The sequence below is a fragment of the Ovis aries genome, chromosome 3 (assembly GCF_016772045.2).
Source record: "Ovis aries strain OAR_USU_Benz2616 breed Rambouillet chromosome 3, ARS-UI_Ramb_v3.0, whole genome shotgun sequence".
Lineage (NCBI taxonomy): Eukaryota > Metazoa > Chordata > Mammalia > Artiodactyla > Bovidae > Ovis > Ovis aries.
Window position 1 is genome coordinate 132,253,310 of NC_056056.1, and position 15,994 is coordinate 132,269,303.

The window sequence follows — 15,994 nt, forward strand, 5'->3', positions numbered from 1 at the left end:
ACTGGGATGCTAGACATCTGGTCCTTTTCTCCAGCTGCTCTCCCCCTTGCCAGGACTCAGTTTCCCTGACCTGAAGAGGGTCAAAGGGGCAAAGGGCAGGGGTTACAACTTGTATGAAGTTTAGAGGTCGCTCTGCCGCTTAGATCATCAGGTTGGAATTCATCATACGCATGGGAGAAACGCAGAGCTGGCTGGACTCCTGGGCTCACACGGAGGGCTGGGAGCCATGTGTGCCCCACGCTGGCCGGGAGCAAGCTGGGGGCGGGGTGTGGGCAGAAACCACACCGGGCTCAAGTTTCCTCTCTTGGCCAGAAGGGGCAGGAGGAGAGGAGGGCCACGGGGAAAGGGGAGGGTTGGAGGAAGGACGGAGAACTCAGGCCGAGGGCTTCAGAGAAGAGGCTGGTGCGCCGGCCCGGAGCTCCCCGCACTCCACACTGGGCGCTCAGCGATGGCCGGGGGGCGGGGCACGGCGCTCCGCGGCTCTCAGAGGTAGCAGGGATCCTCACCCAGGAGGTGTCAGCCCAGGCCGGCCTCATCTCTCTCATCGCTCTCCTCACCTCGCTGGGACCCTGCCACAGGTGCTTGCGGGGCGGGCGGGGAGGAGGACTGCAGTGGGTCTGGGGACAGCCTGGGGAGGTGGAGGAGGCAAAGGGAGAGAAGAAGCAACTCGCAGGGCGATCCTAGGAGGTCGCAGGGCGATCCTAGGAGGTCGCAGACCTTACCAGGCTGCCCCTGGTTGAGGAATGTGACAGATGCGGGAATTTCCCTGGGAGACCTACATGGCTTCTTGAGCCCTTTGGGATTCTTAGGGCAAAATGCTATGGATGGGGACCAGACAGTGGTCCCCCAAGGGACGCCTCAGGGGCTGGGGAGTGACCCTGAGTAACCCTTGGGCAGACTGGCTGTCGCTGGACTCAGGTATACAGTACCATCCTTTCCCCTACTCCATCCCATCACGCTGCCCTGTCCAGCCATCTGGGGAGGTCTAGGGGAAGTTGAGGAATCTGAGACAGTGGACACCTGGGTGGCTGAGAAGTGTTGCGCCAGGATGGGCTGCTAGAGCTTGGAGGTGCTGAGTTCTCTCCTCCCTGTGCGCCTTCTCTTCTCCGGGCCTCGGGCAGTAGGGATCAGCTGGAACTGGGAGGGAGAGGAAGGGATCCCACCGCAGCATAGTTGCTTCTGACTGGAAATCTTGGCAGCTGAGGAGACAGACGGCTGGGGACAGTGGCAGAGAGGTCACCTGCCACAGCTGCTGGAGCTGAGATTCTCTATCATTGGGCTTCCTAGGGACTGAAGTTGGGGTCTAGTGACTGGGTGACGGGACAGCAGAAACTCGTCCCTCTTTCTCTTGTTCCCGTGCACCTGTTTGAGTCATGTGTGACCCCACATATCTTACTGTGCTCATATCTCTCTCCACACCTTCAACCCCCTCTCCCTCGCCATGGCTCCCTCCACCCGCCCCCTTTCCCCTCCGTTCTGTTGCTTTCTCTCAATTCTGTGTGCCTCCCTCTCTTTGGAGATTCTTTCTCATCTTTCTAAGCTGCAGGCTGCTCATCCATCACTCCACACCCCAGGCTTTACTGATCCCTCCCCATCCTTTCCCTGCTTCTGTTGACACCTGGAGAGGGAAGGGAAGTCTAATAAGCCTCAGAACAGAGTCCCAGAGGCGAGCCCTCTCTCTGGCTCTCCCCCTTGTCAAGGTGTTAGAGACCTGGGGCAGCAGATGGGGCCGAATACCTTCCTCTCCACAGCATCCCTCCCCAGACTGTCCTCAGTCTGTATCCTGAAATATAAAGCTCCATATCATTCTGTGTGTACTCAGGGATTGTGATAAAATCTCTTTGGGTAAGCCAGAATGGTTTAGGATGAGAGTAAAGAGGGTGGATTAGAGTCCCTGGAGATGGTGTCCATCCTACTTGATATGCAGTGTTGGGGAGCAAGATGGGTGTGTGACCTCAAAGTGTGGACTAAACTGGAAAGTGAGGACCATTTGCTGTGAAAGAAAAGGGACACAGGGAGGCAGGCTGCACTTTCCCAGGACCTCTTCAGTTTCTGTACCCTCTGTGATGTTCTATTTGATCTGATTCCTTCTCCCTGAGCTTTATCACTGGCTGCCAGCTCCCTGGCCTGTCTTCAGGAAGGTAGGCTCCTAAGACCCAGAGGGGCCTACAGCTGGTGTATAGACCACCACCCATCTCTGAGTGTCTAGGGACACTCACACTGCTCCCTTTTGGCCTGGCACAGACTTGTACCAGAGAGCGGGTTGGAGTTGATCCTGAGGTTCTCCTTAACTGCCTCTTTCCTAACTTCCTGTCTCCCCTAGTGACCCTTCTGGATTCTCATTTCCCTGTCCTAGGGTAAGGGGAGGATTAAATTCCTGGTCTTTATGAGAAGGGGCTGATATCTAGTTTCAGAGACCAGGGCAGCCTAGAACCCAGCCTTGCCTGGATCAAGGTTGTGAAACGAGAAGTCTGGAGATTACTTGCCAGACTTTCTGGCTTTGTGTTCTTTCAAGTAAATCCATATGGTTGGACTGGTTAATAGTTTTCAAAGTACGGTGGGCCTCTGGCACAGAAACACCCACCAGGCCACTTGTTAAAGTGCTGATTGCCAGGTACCTGTACCTATGAACTCAATTTTGATGGATCTGGGGCAGCTTTCAGAATTCTGTGGTTTCACAAGCACCCCAGGTGAATGCAACCCACAATAAAGTCTGTGATTGCTTGAGCCAGATACAATCTACTGTAAGGAGGTTCTCCACGTCTGTCTCCATTTAATGGCAGAGAATGAATAGGAAGCAATTTGCCCCAGATCATGCATGTGGAATGCCAGAGAACCTGGTCTCCTGCCTCCTAGGGCAAGATCTTTGTATTGCACCTAAGAGTCAGATCCGGGAAATTATACGGAGGGACAAAACGGGATGTGTGTGTGTGTGTGAGAAGGACTATGAGGCAAGAGTCATCGTCCCTGCCCCCTAAACCCCTTCTCCATTCACTTTGCCTTTGGGCAATTTCCGCCAGAACCTGGGTGGAGAAGGTGGGGTTCCGGTGTTGAAATGGCATCCTGGACAGACATAAACACCCTACCCTCTGCCCACTGGCCAAGGGCCTGTGCCAACTCCCAGCTCTAGGGATGGCCATGTAACAAGGAGGGGCCAAGCAGGAACTTGGGGTGATCCTCCTTCGAAAGGACAGTTTGCAGCTCTCGTGAATTTTGTGGTGAGTCAGAGTGGATTCCACATTAAATACCTGTGATGGGCCATCCTTGTGGTGATCTAAGGTCCTCCAACCCTATGCTCTGCCTGTCCTTCTCTAAGTCTCCCCCACTCACCCAGTCTGCCTGCCTTTACTTCTGCAGCAGATATAGGGTACAGTGCGTGGCCCTAAGAGAGCAGGGGGCCCCTGCCAAATCTGCTTGGAGTGTCTTGCCAAAGGCAGGGAGAACAGATGAGGGTGAGATGGGTGTCAGGGAATAGGGAGGTGGAGTGAGGAGAAAGGGTGACAGAAAGGAGAAGATGAAGGCAGGGCTGAGGGATTGCTGAGAATGTTGAACTGTCCAAGCAGAGAGGGAGGGACCTCCAAATTCAACTTGTCTCACTCCCTGGTTTTACAAATGAGGAAACAGAAGCTCAGAGAAAGGCGACGGCTTGCCCGACATCTTGCTGCTGCGCAGGTCTGCAACTCCAGCCCAGATCCAAAGCAAAGGGGCTGAAGGGGAGTGAGTATTCAAGTCTCTAAAGAAATATTCCCTAGAAGAGAAAAGAGGCCGAGATTCCACAGAAGGAGCTGACTGATGCTGACTACCAGTAGAGTCTCGGCGTAGCAAGACGTGGGAGCAGGACTGGGAAGGCACCTGGAAGATGGGACGGCAGGAGAGTCAGCAACTCTAAGCACCAGACCTGACTCTGCTATTTAGCAGCTTGAGTCTCAGATTCAGAATGGACCTTATAGGATCTTTGTGAAAATCAATCTCATAAATGAGTGCCTATAGACCCCCAGGCTCAGTTCTCAACAAATGCCAAGCAAGTCTTTGCTGTGGTTATTATATGACCTGGTTTGTGGGGTAGGGTATAGCCAAGAGGACCCTGCAGGACACAGGGCAGAGGTCCAGTGTCTCCAGAGACCATTCCTCCTCTGCTGCCTGCTGCTGATAAACCTCTTATCTGGCCCAGGCAGGGGAGCCCAGGACCAGGATAGGAGGCGAGGGCAGGGCTGCTATCAGCCAGCAGGCCCAGGGCCTATCTTAGAGAAAGGGAGGGGCTGTCTGCTTGGCTCTTCCCACAACACGCTCCTTGGGGATCCCCAAGCACTCACTCTCAACTTGGAAGGAAAAGACTGAGATCCTAAAACTGAGGGCAGAGGAGGAGAGCAGGAGTGATCCCTGAGGCTGCTGCAGGAGACAGGAAAAACAGAACCACCACCCTAGATGATGTGGCTTCTGTCCTGGCCTGTGATGCAGTCCTGAGGAGTTCAGCAGTAGGGGAAAGAGAAGGCATCTTATCTGAAAAGTAGAGCTCCCAGAGGAACTGCCTACAGCCATAGCAGGTGAGGTAGAGATAACACAGCAGAAAGAGGCTTTCTAGCTTAAGGAGTTGTTGATGAGTGCAGCATGGATGGGGGGATGAAGCGTCTCCTTCCCTCAGGGGAAGCTGGAGGGAGCTGCTCTGTGCATGCGTGCGTGTTCAGTCGCTCAGTCATGTCAGACTCTTGGTGACCCCATGGACTGTAGCCCGCCAGGCTCCTCTGTCCATGGGATTTTCCAGGCAAGAATACTGGAGTGGGTTGCCATTTATTCCTCCAGGGGATCTTCCCCACCCAGGGATCAAACCCAAGTCTCCTGCATTGGCGGGTGGATTCCTTACCACTGCGCCACCTGGGAAGCCCAGCTGCTCAATGAAGAAGGATAAAACTGCTGACCCGTGGCAGGAGAGGTCCTAACCTTTGTTTCTCTTTGATATAGGTTGCTGGGACCATCTGGGCTCTCGGGACCTTGGACCAGGCCCTGGCCCAGTAGGATGTCCCCGTGTCCTCCACAGCAGAGCAGGAACAGGGTAACACAGCTACCCATTCCGGAGCCAGGTGAGATGGAACTGACTTGGCAGGAGATCATGTCCATCACTGAGCTGCAGGTAAGCCAGGCAGTGGGGAACAAGGTGGTGGGGGGAGGGAAAAGCAGCGAAACAGGGAGTCTGGCTGGGATCGAGGCCCTGGGTGTGTGTGGCAGGGGGTGGCACTGGAGCAAGCAGAGCCCAGGGTCTCAAGATGGGAGATTTTCTGGACACTGTAAAAAGAAGGGCTGGAGTCGAAGAGATCTGGAGGGAAGGCCAGAGCGTTGAGGGGGAGGGGTGCGGATGAGCAAGAGATAGCAGTGGTGGGAAGGAAGGATCTGATTGGGGGTGCAAGCTCTCTGAGCAGCCACTCTGCTCACGGCTCTCTACCTCACCTCCTGCCCCGCCTTCCCTTCTTCCCTTCTTCACCTTCCTCTGTTCTGCCCTCTTCCAGTCCTGCCCGTCTTCATCCCTCATTTCCTTCCCCTGTCCTCAGCAGCTGGGCCCCTTTCCCTCAGGTAGCAGAGCTGTAGTTCAGGGGCCTCAGGAAGGTGGGGGTGGGGGTGGGGGGTCGGGCTATGCCGGGGTCCTTTCCTCCTGCTACCTGGACAAAGGGGTGTCTGTTGGCCTAACAATGATGCCTTTGTCCCCAGCTGGGCTGGAGCAGGATGGCTCCCCGATGTGGGTTGGGGGCCCTGTTCTCCTCAGCATGTTCTCTCCTCCTCTCTGCACCTGGGCAGGGACAGAGGGACTGGAGGGGAAAGGGCAGAGCTCACGGTGGCTCCCCGAAGTAACTCTCTGCCCCAGACCTGGCACTGTGCCCATGCCAGCCTGGGTCCTCAGGATCTGCCCTAAGCTCTCTTCCCACACAGCAGCTCCCTCTGCTGGGCACCCAGGGCATGGCCAGGGTCTGAACTTGACCCTTTGACCCTAGATAATGGCAGCAGGAAAAGGGTTCCAAGGGTCATCGTGGAGTGACTCCTTGTCTTCCTGAAGGAAATAAAGGGACAAGAGACATCTCAAGCCAGTAAGAACTTCTCCTGAAGAGGAGGGGATTCCACAACTGTTGTGGCGTTAGTCCTTTCTGAAGTCTGACTTCAGCGAGTGCCCTTCCTGTTTAAGCCGCTTTCTTCATGAACTTGCTCTGTCACAACTTTGCCAGAAGCTTTTAATGATTATTAGCAACTTTCTGTTCCCTTGTGATTATCTCACTAGTTCTTTCAGTGGGACTTAGATTGGTTCTGAGAGAGAGATGGTTTCTTCTCTTCCTCAGCCCGTCTACAAACCTCTTGGTGTCTTTTCTTGCAGGGTCTGAATGCTCCAAGTGAGCCATCATTCGAGCCCCCAGCCCCTGTCCCATACCCAGGGCCCCCGCCGCCTCCAAGTTACTGCCCCTGCTCTATCCACTCGGAGCCTGGCTTTCCCCTTCCTACACCACCTTATGAGCTCCCGGCACCCACGTCTCATGTCCCAGACCCTCCGTACTCCTATGGTAGCAACATGACTGTACCAGTCTCCAAGCCACTGACCCTCTCGGGCCTGCTCAGTGACCCCCTCCCAGACCCCTTGGCCCTCCTGGACATTGGGTTGTCAGCGGGGCCATCCAAGCCCCAAGAAGACCCAGAATCTGACTCAGGATTATCCCTCAACTATAGTGACGCTGAATCTCTTGAGTTGGAGGGGACGGAGGCTGGCCGGCGTCGCAGCGAGTATGTAGAGATGTACCCAGTGGAGTACCCCTACTCACTAATGCCCAACTCCTTGACCCACCCCAACTATGCCTTGCCACCTGCCGAGACCCCCTTAGCCTTAGAACCCTCCTCGGGCCCTGTGCGGGCCAAGCCCACTGCACGGGGGGAGGCGGGGAGTCGGGATGAGCGGCGGGCCCTGGCCATGAAGATCCCCTTCCCTACGGACAAGATTGTCAACCTGCCAGTAGACGACTTCAACGAGCTGCTGGCGCGGTACCCGCTGACAGAGAGCCAGCTGGCCCTGGTCCGGGACATCCGAAGGCGGGGCAAGAACAAGGTGGCCGCCCAGAACTGTCGCAAGAGAAAGCTGGAGACCATCGTGCAGCTGGAGCGGGAACTGGAGCGGCTGGGCAGCGAGCGGGAGCGGCTTCTCCGGGCCCGAGGCGAGGCCGACCGGACCCTGGAGGTCATGCGCCAACAGCTGACGGACCTGTACCGTGACATTTTCCAGCACTTGCGGGATGAAGCAGGCAACAGCTACTCCCCTGAAGAGTATGCGCTACACCAGGCTGCTGATGGGGCCATCTTCCTGGTGCCCCGGGGGACCAAGATGGAGGCCACAGACTGACCTGGCCGGAGGGGGTGGGACTGGTGATGGGGGTTTCCTTCATTCTCTTCTGATAAAGGTCCTCCCCATCCATGAGGCCCAGGGGGAGCTGAGTTCTGTAGACCAGGAGGGGACCACAGTGGGAAACCTGGCATTTGGAAGGTCCGAGGTGTGTTCAGTGAGGCTTGCCTGGAGGCAAGGATGTTGAGGGGAGGGCTGGAATCTCTCTTCAGTGGTTCAGTTTTCTAGGTCTCCAGTCTGGGTTGAGCTTTGGTATATAAAGCACTCTACGGAAATAGCCTTGTGCTGTGTCTTCTCTCTTGAGGGAGGGTGATGAACTGGGGAGCTCCTCAGAGCTCACTGCCTGGTGGTGTTGGGGAGGGTGTTCTGCTGAGCTTGCTTCTCTCTCTCCCGACTGTAGGAAGACGGGACAGGCAACAGTTGGGCCTGAGCAGTGTCATCTACCACTTTCAACCCCCTTCTCAGAGCCAGAGGCCATGATTTGAGGAACCCCATCTTGGGTGACCCCCTATTTATAAAGCTAGGATTGCTGCTGGAGCTGGCTAGACCCTCTGTAACAGGTTCCTGAGTGTTAGCACTGAAAAGCCTGGAATGCCCACAGGACAGGCCTTTCTTGGTTGCAACAAAGAATTGGATTGGAACCCAACTTTCAACCTGACACTGGGAAAGAGTGTTAAGAGAAGGTGGCGACAGAGGATGAGGTGGTTAGATGGCATCACTGGCTCAAAGGACATGAGTTTGAACAAATTCCAGGGGTGGACAGGGAAGCCTGGGGTGCTACAGTTCATAGGGTCTGAGTTGAACACCACTGAGTGAACAAGTTTTAGAGGATTTCACACCCAGGACTGCTTCTGGGTAAAACTTGCTCCACAGCCACACACCATGTGCATTGTGGTTAAATCATCCATCTCCCTGGTTACGTTAGATGTTACCCAATTCCTGTTTTCGTGTGCTGCCCTTCCCCCACCCCCTACTTCCCCTTCTAGATCCTTGAAGATCTAGGGCCTTTTGCTAGTATGTTTTTTAGAACACAATGAAGTGGGGCAGTTCCCAATCTTCCTGATCACTAGATTATATAAATTACCTCTTTGGAGTATTTTGCTTCTATTTAACCCTTCTATTCCATTTCACTAGAGAAACCTCACTTCCAAGTTCTTGATACTCACTCCAGTTTTAAGACAAAAAATCAAAAGTGATTGAAATAAAAACTTAATGCCTACAGATTCAAAAAAAGGTTGGTCTCCAGGGAACGAAAACTTCCTGATAGATCTAAAGATAGTCCAACTTGTCAACTTTCTTAAAAACTTAAAATGTGGGGTAAGGTAGTTTGAGATAGCAGACTGTAGTTTTTTCATTCAAATCAAACCCACAAAAATGGTAATTCAGAGACTAATCTAGACATTTATTCAACAAAGTATTTAATAGGCACATAATAAGCTCAAGGTATTGTTCTAGGCACTGGAGGTACAGTCAACAGGACACACCTCTCGTGGAGGTACACTGTGGTGGGAAAGATTCTCAGACACATGTACTCATCAGTACTTCAGGTGAAAGATGGAAGGGTGGGTCACAAGAATTGGTTACTTCATGTAAGAGAATGGGAAATTTCCTTACTCATAATTTTGGTTAATAATGGACCCGATGGATTCACAAGCTTTCTTTTACCAAGGATGGAAACAGGCTAGAGAAAAATACAAACACTTGCTGAAAGAGTTAAACTACTGCTTTCAAACACATTTTTCGGCTTATTACCTTTGCAAAGGTGAGGTACCTCCTTGGCTTTTTTTGAAGCTGGAAATAATTGACCAGTAAAAGCTCGTTCACTCCTAGATGAGGCCCACTATGCTCAAGAACACAACAAGGAACGAGGGTACAATTCTGGTGTACCAGACACCTGGCTATCATTAACTCCTGTTTCCCATTCTCAAGCTTCATCTGGTAAAGAAAAACCAGCAGCATCAAGTTATTTACCATAAATATCATGAAGGGAGACAAAGAAAATAAGGCACAAAACCAAGTTAAATGCATTTTATTTTTTTAAAGTTCATTCACAAAACTGAATGATTGATTCAAGCTGCACAGCAGGTAGTAAATAACTGCATGGCAGTAACAAGCACCAAGAGGCTCGGATAAAGGTCCTCATAAGGATGTTTCTGCAAAAAGGAAAAAGAAAAGTACATTAAGCAGATCAGAGTCTACAATCCTAACCGTTCTCTTGACTGAGAATCCAATTTTTTAATAGTGCTTGCTGGCTAGCCTATTATGTAAGTAACAGATCAAGCTATGAGACCTCTCTAGTCTATGAGAGACAGCTTGTCATTTTTCTTTGGGAACACTAAGCATTGTTACTTTATAAAAGCTTACCTTTTTATCCATGAGCTTGGACTGAAGTTTCTGGATTTTTTTTAAGAGTTGATATGCCTGTGGTAGCAGAGTCCTCCCTAGAAAAGTAAACAGCCTTTAGAACTAGCTTTTTTTCAGAGACAAGTTCCATCTCAGGCTAACCCCCCACCTCCCACTAACGGCCCACCCAACCTCCCACAAGCATTTGGGGGAAGATTCTAATATTACTTTGAGCCATTGTTTTATGGAAATAGGTCAAAGGAAGGTAAGAAATATAGAAATTAAAGGGTAAGTACATATCACAGTAGAGGTAATTTACAAAAGTGCTCACTTCCTTCATTCGGGAGCCACCAAGAGTAGGGTGTCAATTTAAAGCAACTCAGTTCCAGAAAAACCAAGTTCAGCTTAACTGGACTAGTTTTGGCTCAATATATTAAGGAAAATGAGAAGGCTGGATTTTAGAGAGCTATATGGATGTAAGTAAAATCTGTTCTTACCTATCAGCATAGCAATAAAACCTTTTCTCCTGGTTCTGACTGCTAGTCCTAAGAGCCAGGTGTGCCTTACTCTTGTCTGCCTCCTTCCTTGCGATGGTCACTGAAACTTCACTCTCCTAGCTTTCATGGAGTGCCGTGGCCTGCCCCTGGCTTATCTGTACTCCACATACCACAAGTGTCTACTCTCAGCTGTAGAGTGTCTGGGCTCGGAGCCATTCGCGCTATGCTTGCTAGCAGTTCCTAGTAGCTGAACATCTCTCCTGGATCTTTAAAGGCATTGTCACGAATCCTGAGGTATCTGCAAACTCCCTCAATAGTTAAGGTTCCACCTGCCATTGCAAACTCAGCCAATATCAAGCCCATGGAACTATTACCCATGCTTTCCCACCCACCTCCACCTCCCACCCAACCCCACCCCAACCCTCCCCAAACTTCCAGTTAACACACCCATGGGATGGAGTACACAATCCTAGTGGTAAACAAATATCTATACTACTAGGTACAATGGCACTGAAATTGAGGGCTCAAAGGAAGCTACGTACAAATAACAATGATTGGATAATAACGTTATAAAGGTTTTAAGTCATTTTCTATACAAGCAACATTTTAGGATGGTTGTGTGATCTTGTGCTGTATTTAAAGGAAAGCTGCAGTTAGCACATATTTAAGTAAACAATAGTTTCTCACATGAAATTTTAATCTCCATATAATAAGTGGTCAATCCATAAACCTCTAAAGACCCACCCAACCAGGACAGAAACTGCAGTTTTCCTTTAATGTAAGCCTGTTTTTGTGTTGAATAAAATTCTTAATGGCACTAGTCAGTTTTAAAAAAGGTCTTCCCCCAAACTTCTGATTTGTGGATTTATGAGGTGGCCATTAGCCAGCAGCTGGTTTCTATTCTCTGGCAGAGTTTTGAACTTGAATTGATAGAAGCATTCAACATCAGGGGTAGAGGGTAGGGAAGGTCCAAAACTCTGCCAGTCCCGAATCCATACAGTTGTCATTCCATTCAAGAGGGTATTAAATCTTTTATTGATTACACATGATAATGGATGATACACAAGCTTCATTCCCATCTATAACTTTATCTGGTACCATAATTCAATTTAGATATATTGCATAGGATGTGCCAACAATCATTAATAACCAAAAAAAAATAAAAAAAACTCCATGACTTTGCATGGGTGACCCTTTTAATGGTGAACTCCAGGTCACAACACAGTAACTGTCAGTTCAACTACACCAAGGTTCTGAAGACAACAGCTTCTCCACCAAGCAGGTTTGTAAATAAATTTCAAATGAACCTGGCATCACCCTGAAGGAATTCTAACTTCACACTGTTGGGGTAGTTTACCAAAATGGCTTCAGAGTAGACTAACTTTACACAGCACATTAAAAAAAAAAAAAAGACATTTATTCAGCGTCATGATCAGACTATTACATTTAGCAATCAACAGCATGGGTGCAAAAAAAAAATCTACATTAAAACCCTTTGTTGGAATGCTTTACACTTTCCACAGAACAGAAACTAAAATAACCTGTTATACAATTAGTCACAAGTACAGTCCTCGAGTTTTTTGCCCATACACATGAGTATTGTCTAAAACATGTCTTCTTTGTAGCAGCTAGGCCCTGCCACCACTGTGCTTGGCTGAGTTCACAAATCTGTTGTAACCTGTAGCTTCCCTGTCACTTCTCTGGCTCTCCTCTCCTGCTAAGCTTTGTTTCCTGTTGAACAATATGGAATAAAGTTGTTAATCTAAACATATTAAGACTCAAGGCTACAATCCAATAGCAAGTTGTTTCCCACAAATTTTGCTGATCTGAATATTAACTTAATATCCACAATTTTACTGTAATTATAATGTTAACTATGTTGCACTGCTCAGCTATATTAGGGTTACTGGGTTCATTATAAATTACAATTAAGTGAGAACAACAAAAAAAGGTGTTCACTTACCTGGCAGTAATTAAAACCTTCTGCCACTGCCATAGCTACTGCTGCTGCTGGAGCCACCATAGCCACCTAGAAACAAAATTTATTCTCTTAAGCTTTAGAAGTACAAACAGTAACAATGTTTTTTATAGTTGGGGCTTAACCTATTTATATTGCATAAGTTGAAAATCACAGGTTGGGGCTCATGTGATTTTCCCAACTCAAACTATTTTAACTCAGTCATTTTCCTCAACGTTTTAATTTGTCAGCGTTTTGGTTTCTACATTTCCTAAACAGTATTAGTTTAGCCCTCCAATACCACATATATACCATACCTTGGTTTCGTGGTTTGGCAAAGTATTGGCCTCCACCACCATAGGGGCCAGAACTTCTTCCTCCAAAGTTTCCTCCTTTCATGGGTCCAAAATTTGAAGATTGATTGTTGTAATTGCCAAAATCATTGTAGCTTCCGCCACCTCCAAAATTGCTTCCTAAGAATGGAAAAGAGGACCTTTATATGTTACTCAGGGAAAATGAGAAATCCTAGTGTTCAGAGTAAAAAAGTTGCTTGATCTGCCTTGCTCCCAAACTTCTGTGGCTCCAATTTCAATTATCTTTGTATTTCATGTGCAAGGCATTCAGTTGAATAATCCAGTAATTAAAACTTCACCCAACTCACCATGGCAAAAGGTATACATTCTCTTGCCTTTTAAGGCCTTTACCCAGCCAGGGGCACAGCAAACACATGCTGGACACATCAACTAAGCACCTAAGATCCCAAGAGTTAACACTAAATCCGGCTAGAAGCTAATCTAATTCCAGTTGAAGACACCACTATCCACTTAACCACCTATCTATTTGGGAGTGAGGCGGCCCCAGCTTAAAGCTAGGAGGAGGTAGCATTGCAAGCCCATTAAAAAAAAGTACCATGCAGCACAACACACAATGCTTTAAGACCATCAAATCCTCCTAAGGATAAAGTCTAAAAGGCTAATCTAGCTATTGCACCAAGTACTTGGATCACTGGATACCTACCACTACCACCGCCAAAGCCGCCTCCGCCTCCACCGTTGTTATAGCTGTCATAGCTGCCACTCCCGCCATAGCCACTGCCCTGGTTTCCATAACCCTGTCCACCACTTCCATAGCCTCTGCTTCCTCCAGAGTAACCAGGGCCGCCTCCTCCATAACCACCTACAAGAATACAAGTCTTCTCAATAAGACAAAAGTATTCAGCAGTCAAATTCTGTGCAAGCATGGCTAAAGGCCTGCTCACAACATGCTATTAGATCATAGTTGAGCTTATCATGCACTAGGGTTTTAGTCTCTACTAACCTATTCTAAAGGTTGCCAAAATTTTTTACCTGTGGTTCTTTAACAAAACTTACCGTCATTACCAAATCCATTATATCCATCCCCACTGCCACCATATCCGCCACCACCGCGGCTGCCACCAAAGCCACCTAGAAGAAAGTGGAATTTAAAAACCAGGTCTAAAGTACGTGGATTGCATACAAGTTACCTTATATTAAGTATAAATTTAAGGAAGCATTCCATTAGAACTATTCCCATATCTAACAGTTACTGGTTAGAGAGAAGCCAGAACTACATTTGGGTTAAAATGTAACTTTGAAGAAGTCATCAGGGGGTCATTACAATTTTACCATTAACTCTATTAGTAAATTACAGCCAAACATACCTCGACCACTGAAGTTTCCTCCACGACCAAAGTTGTCATTCCCACCAAAACCACCTCCACGACCGCCACCAAAGTTTCCAGAACCACTTCGACCTGAAGAATCAAGATGAAGTGTTGGGCTGTCCAGACTATAATTATGCAAAACTATGTTTACGGTTTAGTTAAGTAGCAAACTTACCTCTCTGGCTGGATGAAGCACTAGCCATCTCTTGCTTAGACAGGGCTTTTCTCACTTCACAGTTGTGGCCATTCACAGTGTGGTATTTCTGAACTAAACGATTTTGAAAATAAACAGATCATCTCAGAATTCAGTATACAGCATAGATTTCAGAACCCTTAACAAATGCCAGCCACCTGATACTTACTGACAATCTTGTCTACGGAGTCATGGTCATCAAAGGTTACAAAAGCAAAGCCTCTCTTTTTGCCACTGCCTCGGTCAGTCATGATTTCAATTACTTCAATTTTCCCATACTGTTCAAAATAATCTCTCAGGTGATGTTCTTCAGTGTCTTCTTTAATGCCACCAACAAAAATCTTTTTCACAGTTAAGTGGGCACCAGGTCTTTGAGAATCCTAATGTAGGAAAAATTAACGTGTATTATCGAAACCTATTTAAGTGAGGAATATTAAATCTATTATACCCCCACATGTAAAGTCTCCCTAGTGGAAATCCTCCAAATGACTAATTCAAGGAGGAAAAAGGTACTTACTTCTCTTGAGACGGCCCTCTTTGGTTCCACAACTCTTCCGTCCACCTTGTGTGGCCTTGCATTCATGGCTGCATCCACCTCCTCCACCGTGGCGTATGTGACAAACCCGAAGCCTCTGGATCGCTTGGTGTTTGGATCCCTCATTACCTTAAAATGTTTAATACGTGTTAAGACCCCCGAAATGGGTGATTTTCTACCTTGACTAAGGTTAACAAGAAACTTTATTACCAACCTTTTATCTCAAGTCCTTCCATTTCCCACTAACCATCTGCAGTGAATTAGCTGGGTGCTTTTTTACTTAAAGGCACTCCATACTTAAAGCTACCATCCTATTAGCATTCAAACAATAACCGCAGCAACTTACGCCAAGGAAACCAACTAGTTCTACAGCCCTTTGTCTCTTTCGAGTCTTACCACACAGTCTGTGAGCGTTCCCCATTGCTCAAAATGGCTCCTCAGACTCTCATCGGTTGTTTCAAAGCTCAATCCTCCGATGAAGAGCTTCCGCAGCTGTTCGGGCTCTTTGGGAGACTAGGAGTGGAGGAGGGAAAAAAATAAGTAGGGCTATAACGCAAATCATCTTTCTGTTGCAAAAAAAAATAAGATAGCAACGTACGAAGCACTTATTGTTCCTTTGGGGCGCAACAAACCACGTGCTTCTCCCCTCTGGGGGAGGCAGTATGTTGGGGGCTGGGTGGGCTCGGAGGCCCTGAGCGCATGCGTCCCTTACTCTCCCTCCGACGCACGCGCAACAAAAGAACTAGGAAAGAGAACTACATGGCCCACATCCGTCTGTAGGTACTCTCTTAAATAGCAGCCCATTGGGACAAGGTAAAAAAACAGACTAAATGTGCCTAAGAGTTTTGCAAGGGGCACCGAGCAGGAGTAATTGCTAAGGGTCGCAAGACAGCAGCCTCATGGCGACGAGGACAAAATGGCGACCTCAACTCAGGGAGGGGGAGGCCCGGGCAGCGATCGAAGAACCGTCGACAGGACTGGGGCAAGCAGCCAAACAAACTGCACCCTACTAAACTCAGGAAAGGAAGAGGAAAGGCTATTCAGCTGGAGAGAGCGTCTTACCCACCTCTGATTTAGACATGACGGCAGTGGAGGCGGGGAAGACTTCAACGATGCTTTCTCGGCGGCGTCCACGGGCAGAAAGGAGTAACCTCACGAACGTATCTGCCAGCCTACCTTCGGCCTCCCTTTTTTATCCCGCCTCCGCGCTTTCGGCATTGGTAGACTCCGCCCCCGAATAGCTCTGATTGGATATTTGAAACAGCTTTCCCCTACCATTGGTCTCTGGTGCTGCATTGCTGCGTAACGTCATCCATTTGGGCGTTCTACGCAGTCTCCACCCCTCGGGGGTCTATTGGCTCTCGAGTAATATTATTCTTAACTAGAGTGATTGGCTAGTAATTCAGTCATTCATGTTTG

At 48.7% G+C, this 15,994-nt stretch overlaps 2 protein-coding genes across 11 annotated transcripts; one reads left to right on the plus strand and one right to left on the minus strand.

The window, feature by feature from the left end:
- Positions 1–369: 369 nt before the first annotated feature.
- On the plus strand, positions 370–11,632 carry NFE2 (nuclear factor, erythroid 2). 3 transcript variants are annotated; one of them, XM_004006275.6, is made up of 3 exons: positions 370–578; positions 4,960–5,128; positions 6,356–11,632. In XM_004006275.6, exons 2-3 carry the CDS (start codon positions 5,015–5,017, stop codon positions 7,364–7,366), a joined length of 1,125 nt encoding a protein of 374 aa, XP_004006324.1. In that variant the 5' UTR covers positions 370–578; positions 4,960–5,014; the 3' UTR covers positions 7,367–11,632. The 3 variants fall into 3 exon arrangements, with proteins under 3 accessions (XP_004006324.1, XP_042102574.1, XP_042102573.1); XM_042246640.2 differs by lacking the exon at positions 370–578 and adding an exon at positions 4,312–4,544; XM_042246639.2 differs by lacking the exon at positions 370–578 and adding an exon at positions 4,594–4,762.
- Positions 9,380–15,719, minus strand: HNRNPA1 (heterogeneous nuclear ribonucleoprotein A1). 8 transcript variants are annotated; one of them, XR_003588778.3, is made up of 12 exons: positions 15,642–15,719; positions 14,972–15,088; positions 14,558–14,704; positions 14,210–14,420; positions 14,023–14,115; positions 13,845–13,937; positions 13,534–13,608; positions 13,181–13,339; positions 12,481–12,636; positions 12,170–12,235; positions 9,731–9,807; positions 9,380–9,519 (listed from the first exon to the last, which is right to left on the minus strand). XR_003588778.3 is itself a non-coding variant. In XM_042246641.2 (11 exons), the coding sequence occupies exons 1-10, from the start codon at positions 15,654–15,656 to the stop codon at positions 12,180–12,182; spliced, it is 1,122 nt and encodes a 373-aa protein (XP_042102575.1). In that variant the 5' UTR covers positions 15,657–15,719; the 3' UTR covers positions 9,380–11,937; positions 12,170–12,179. The 8 variants fall into 8 exon arrangements, 4 of the variants coding, with proteins under 4 accessions (XP_042102575.1, XP_042102576.1, XP_060268514.1 ...); XR_009599890.1 differs by having other exon boundaries at positions 9,731–11,937; XR_003588780.3 differs by lacking the exon at positions 13,181–13,339.
- Between the last annotated feature and the right edge of the window lie 275 nt (positions 15,720–15,994).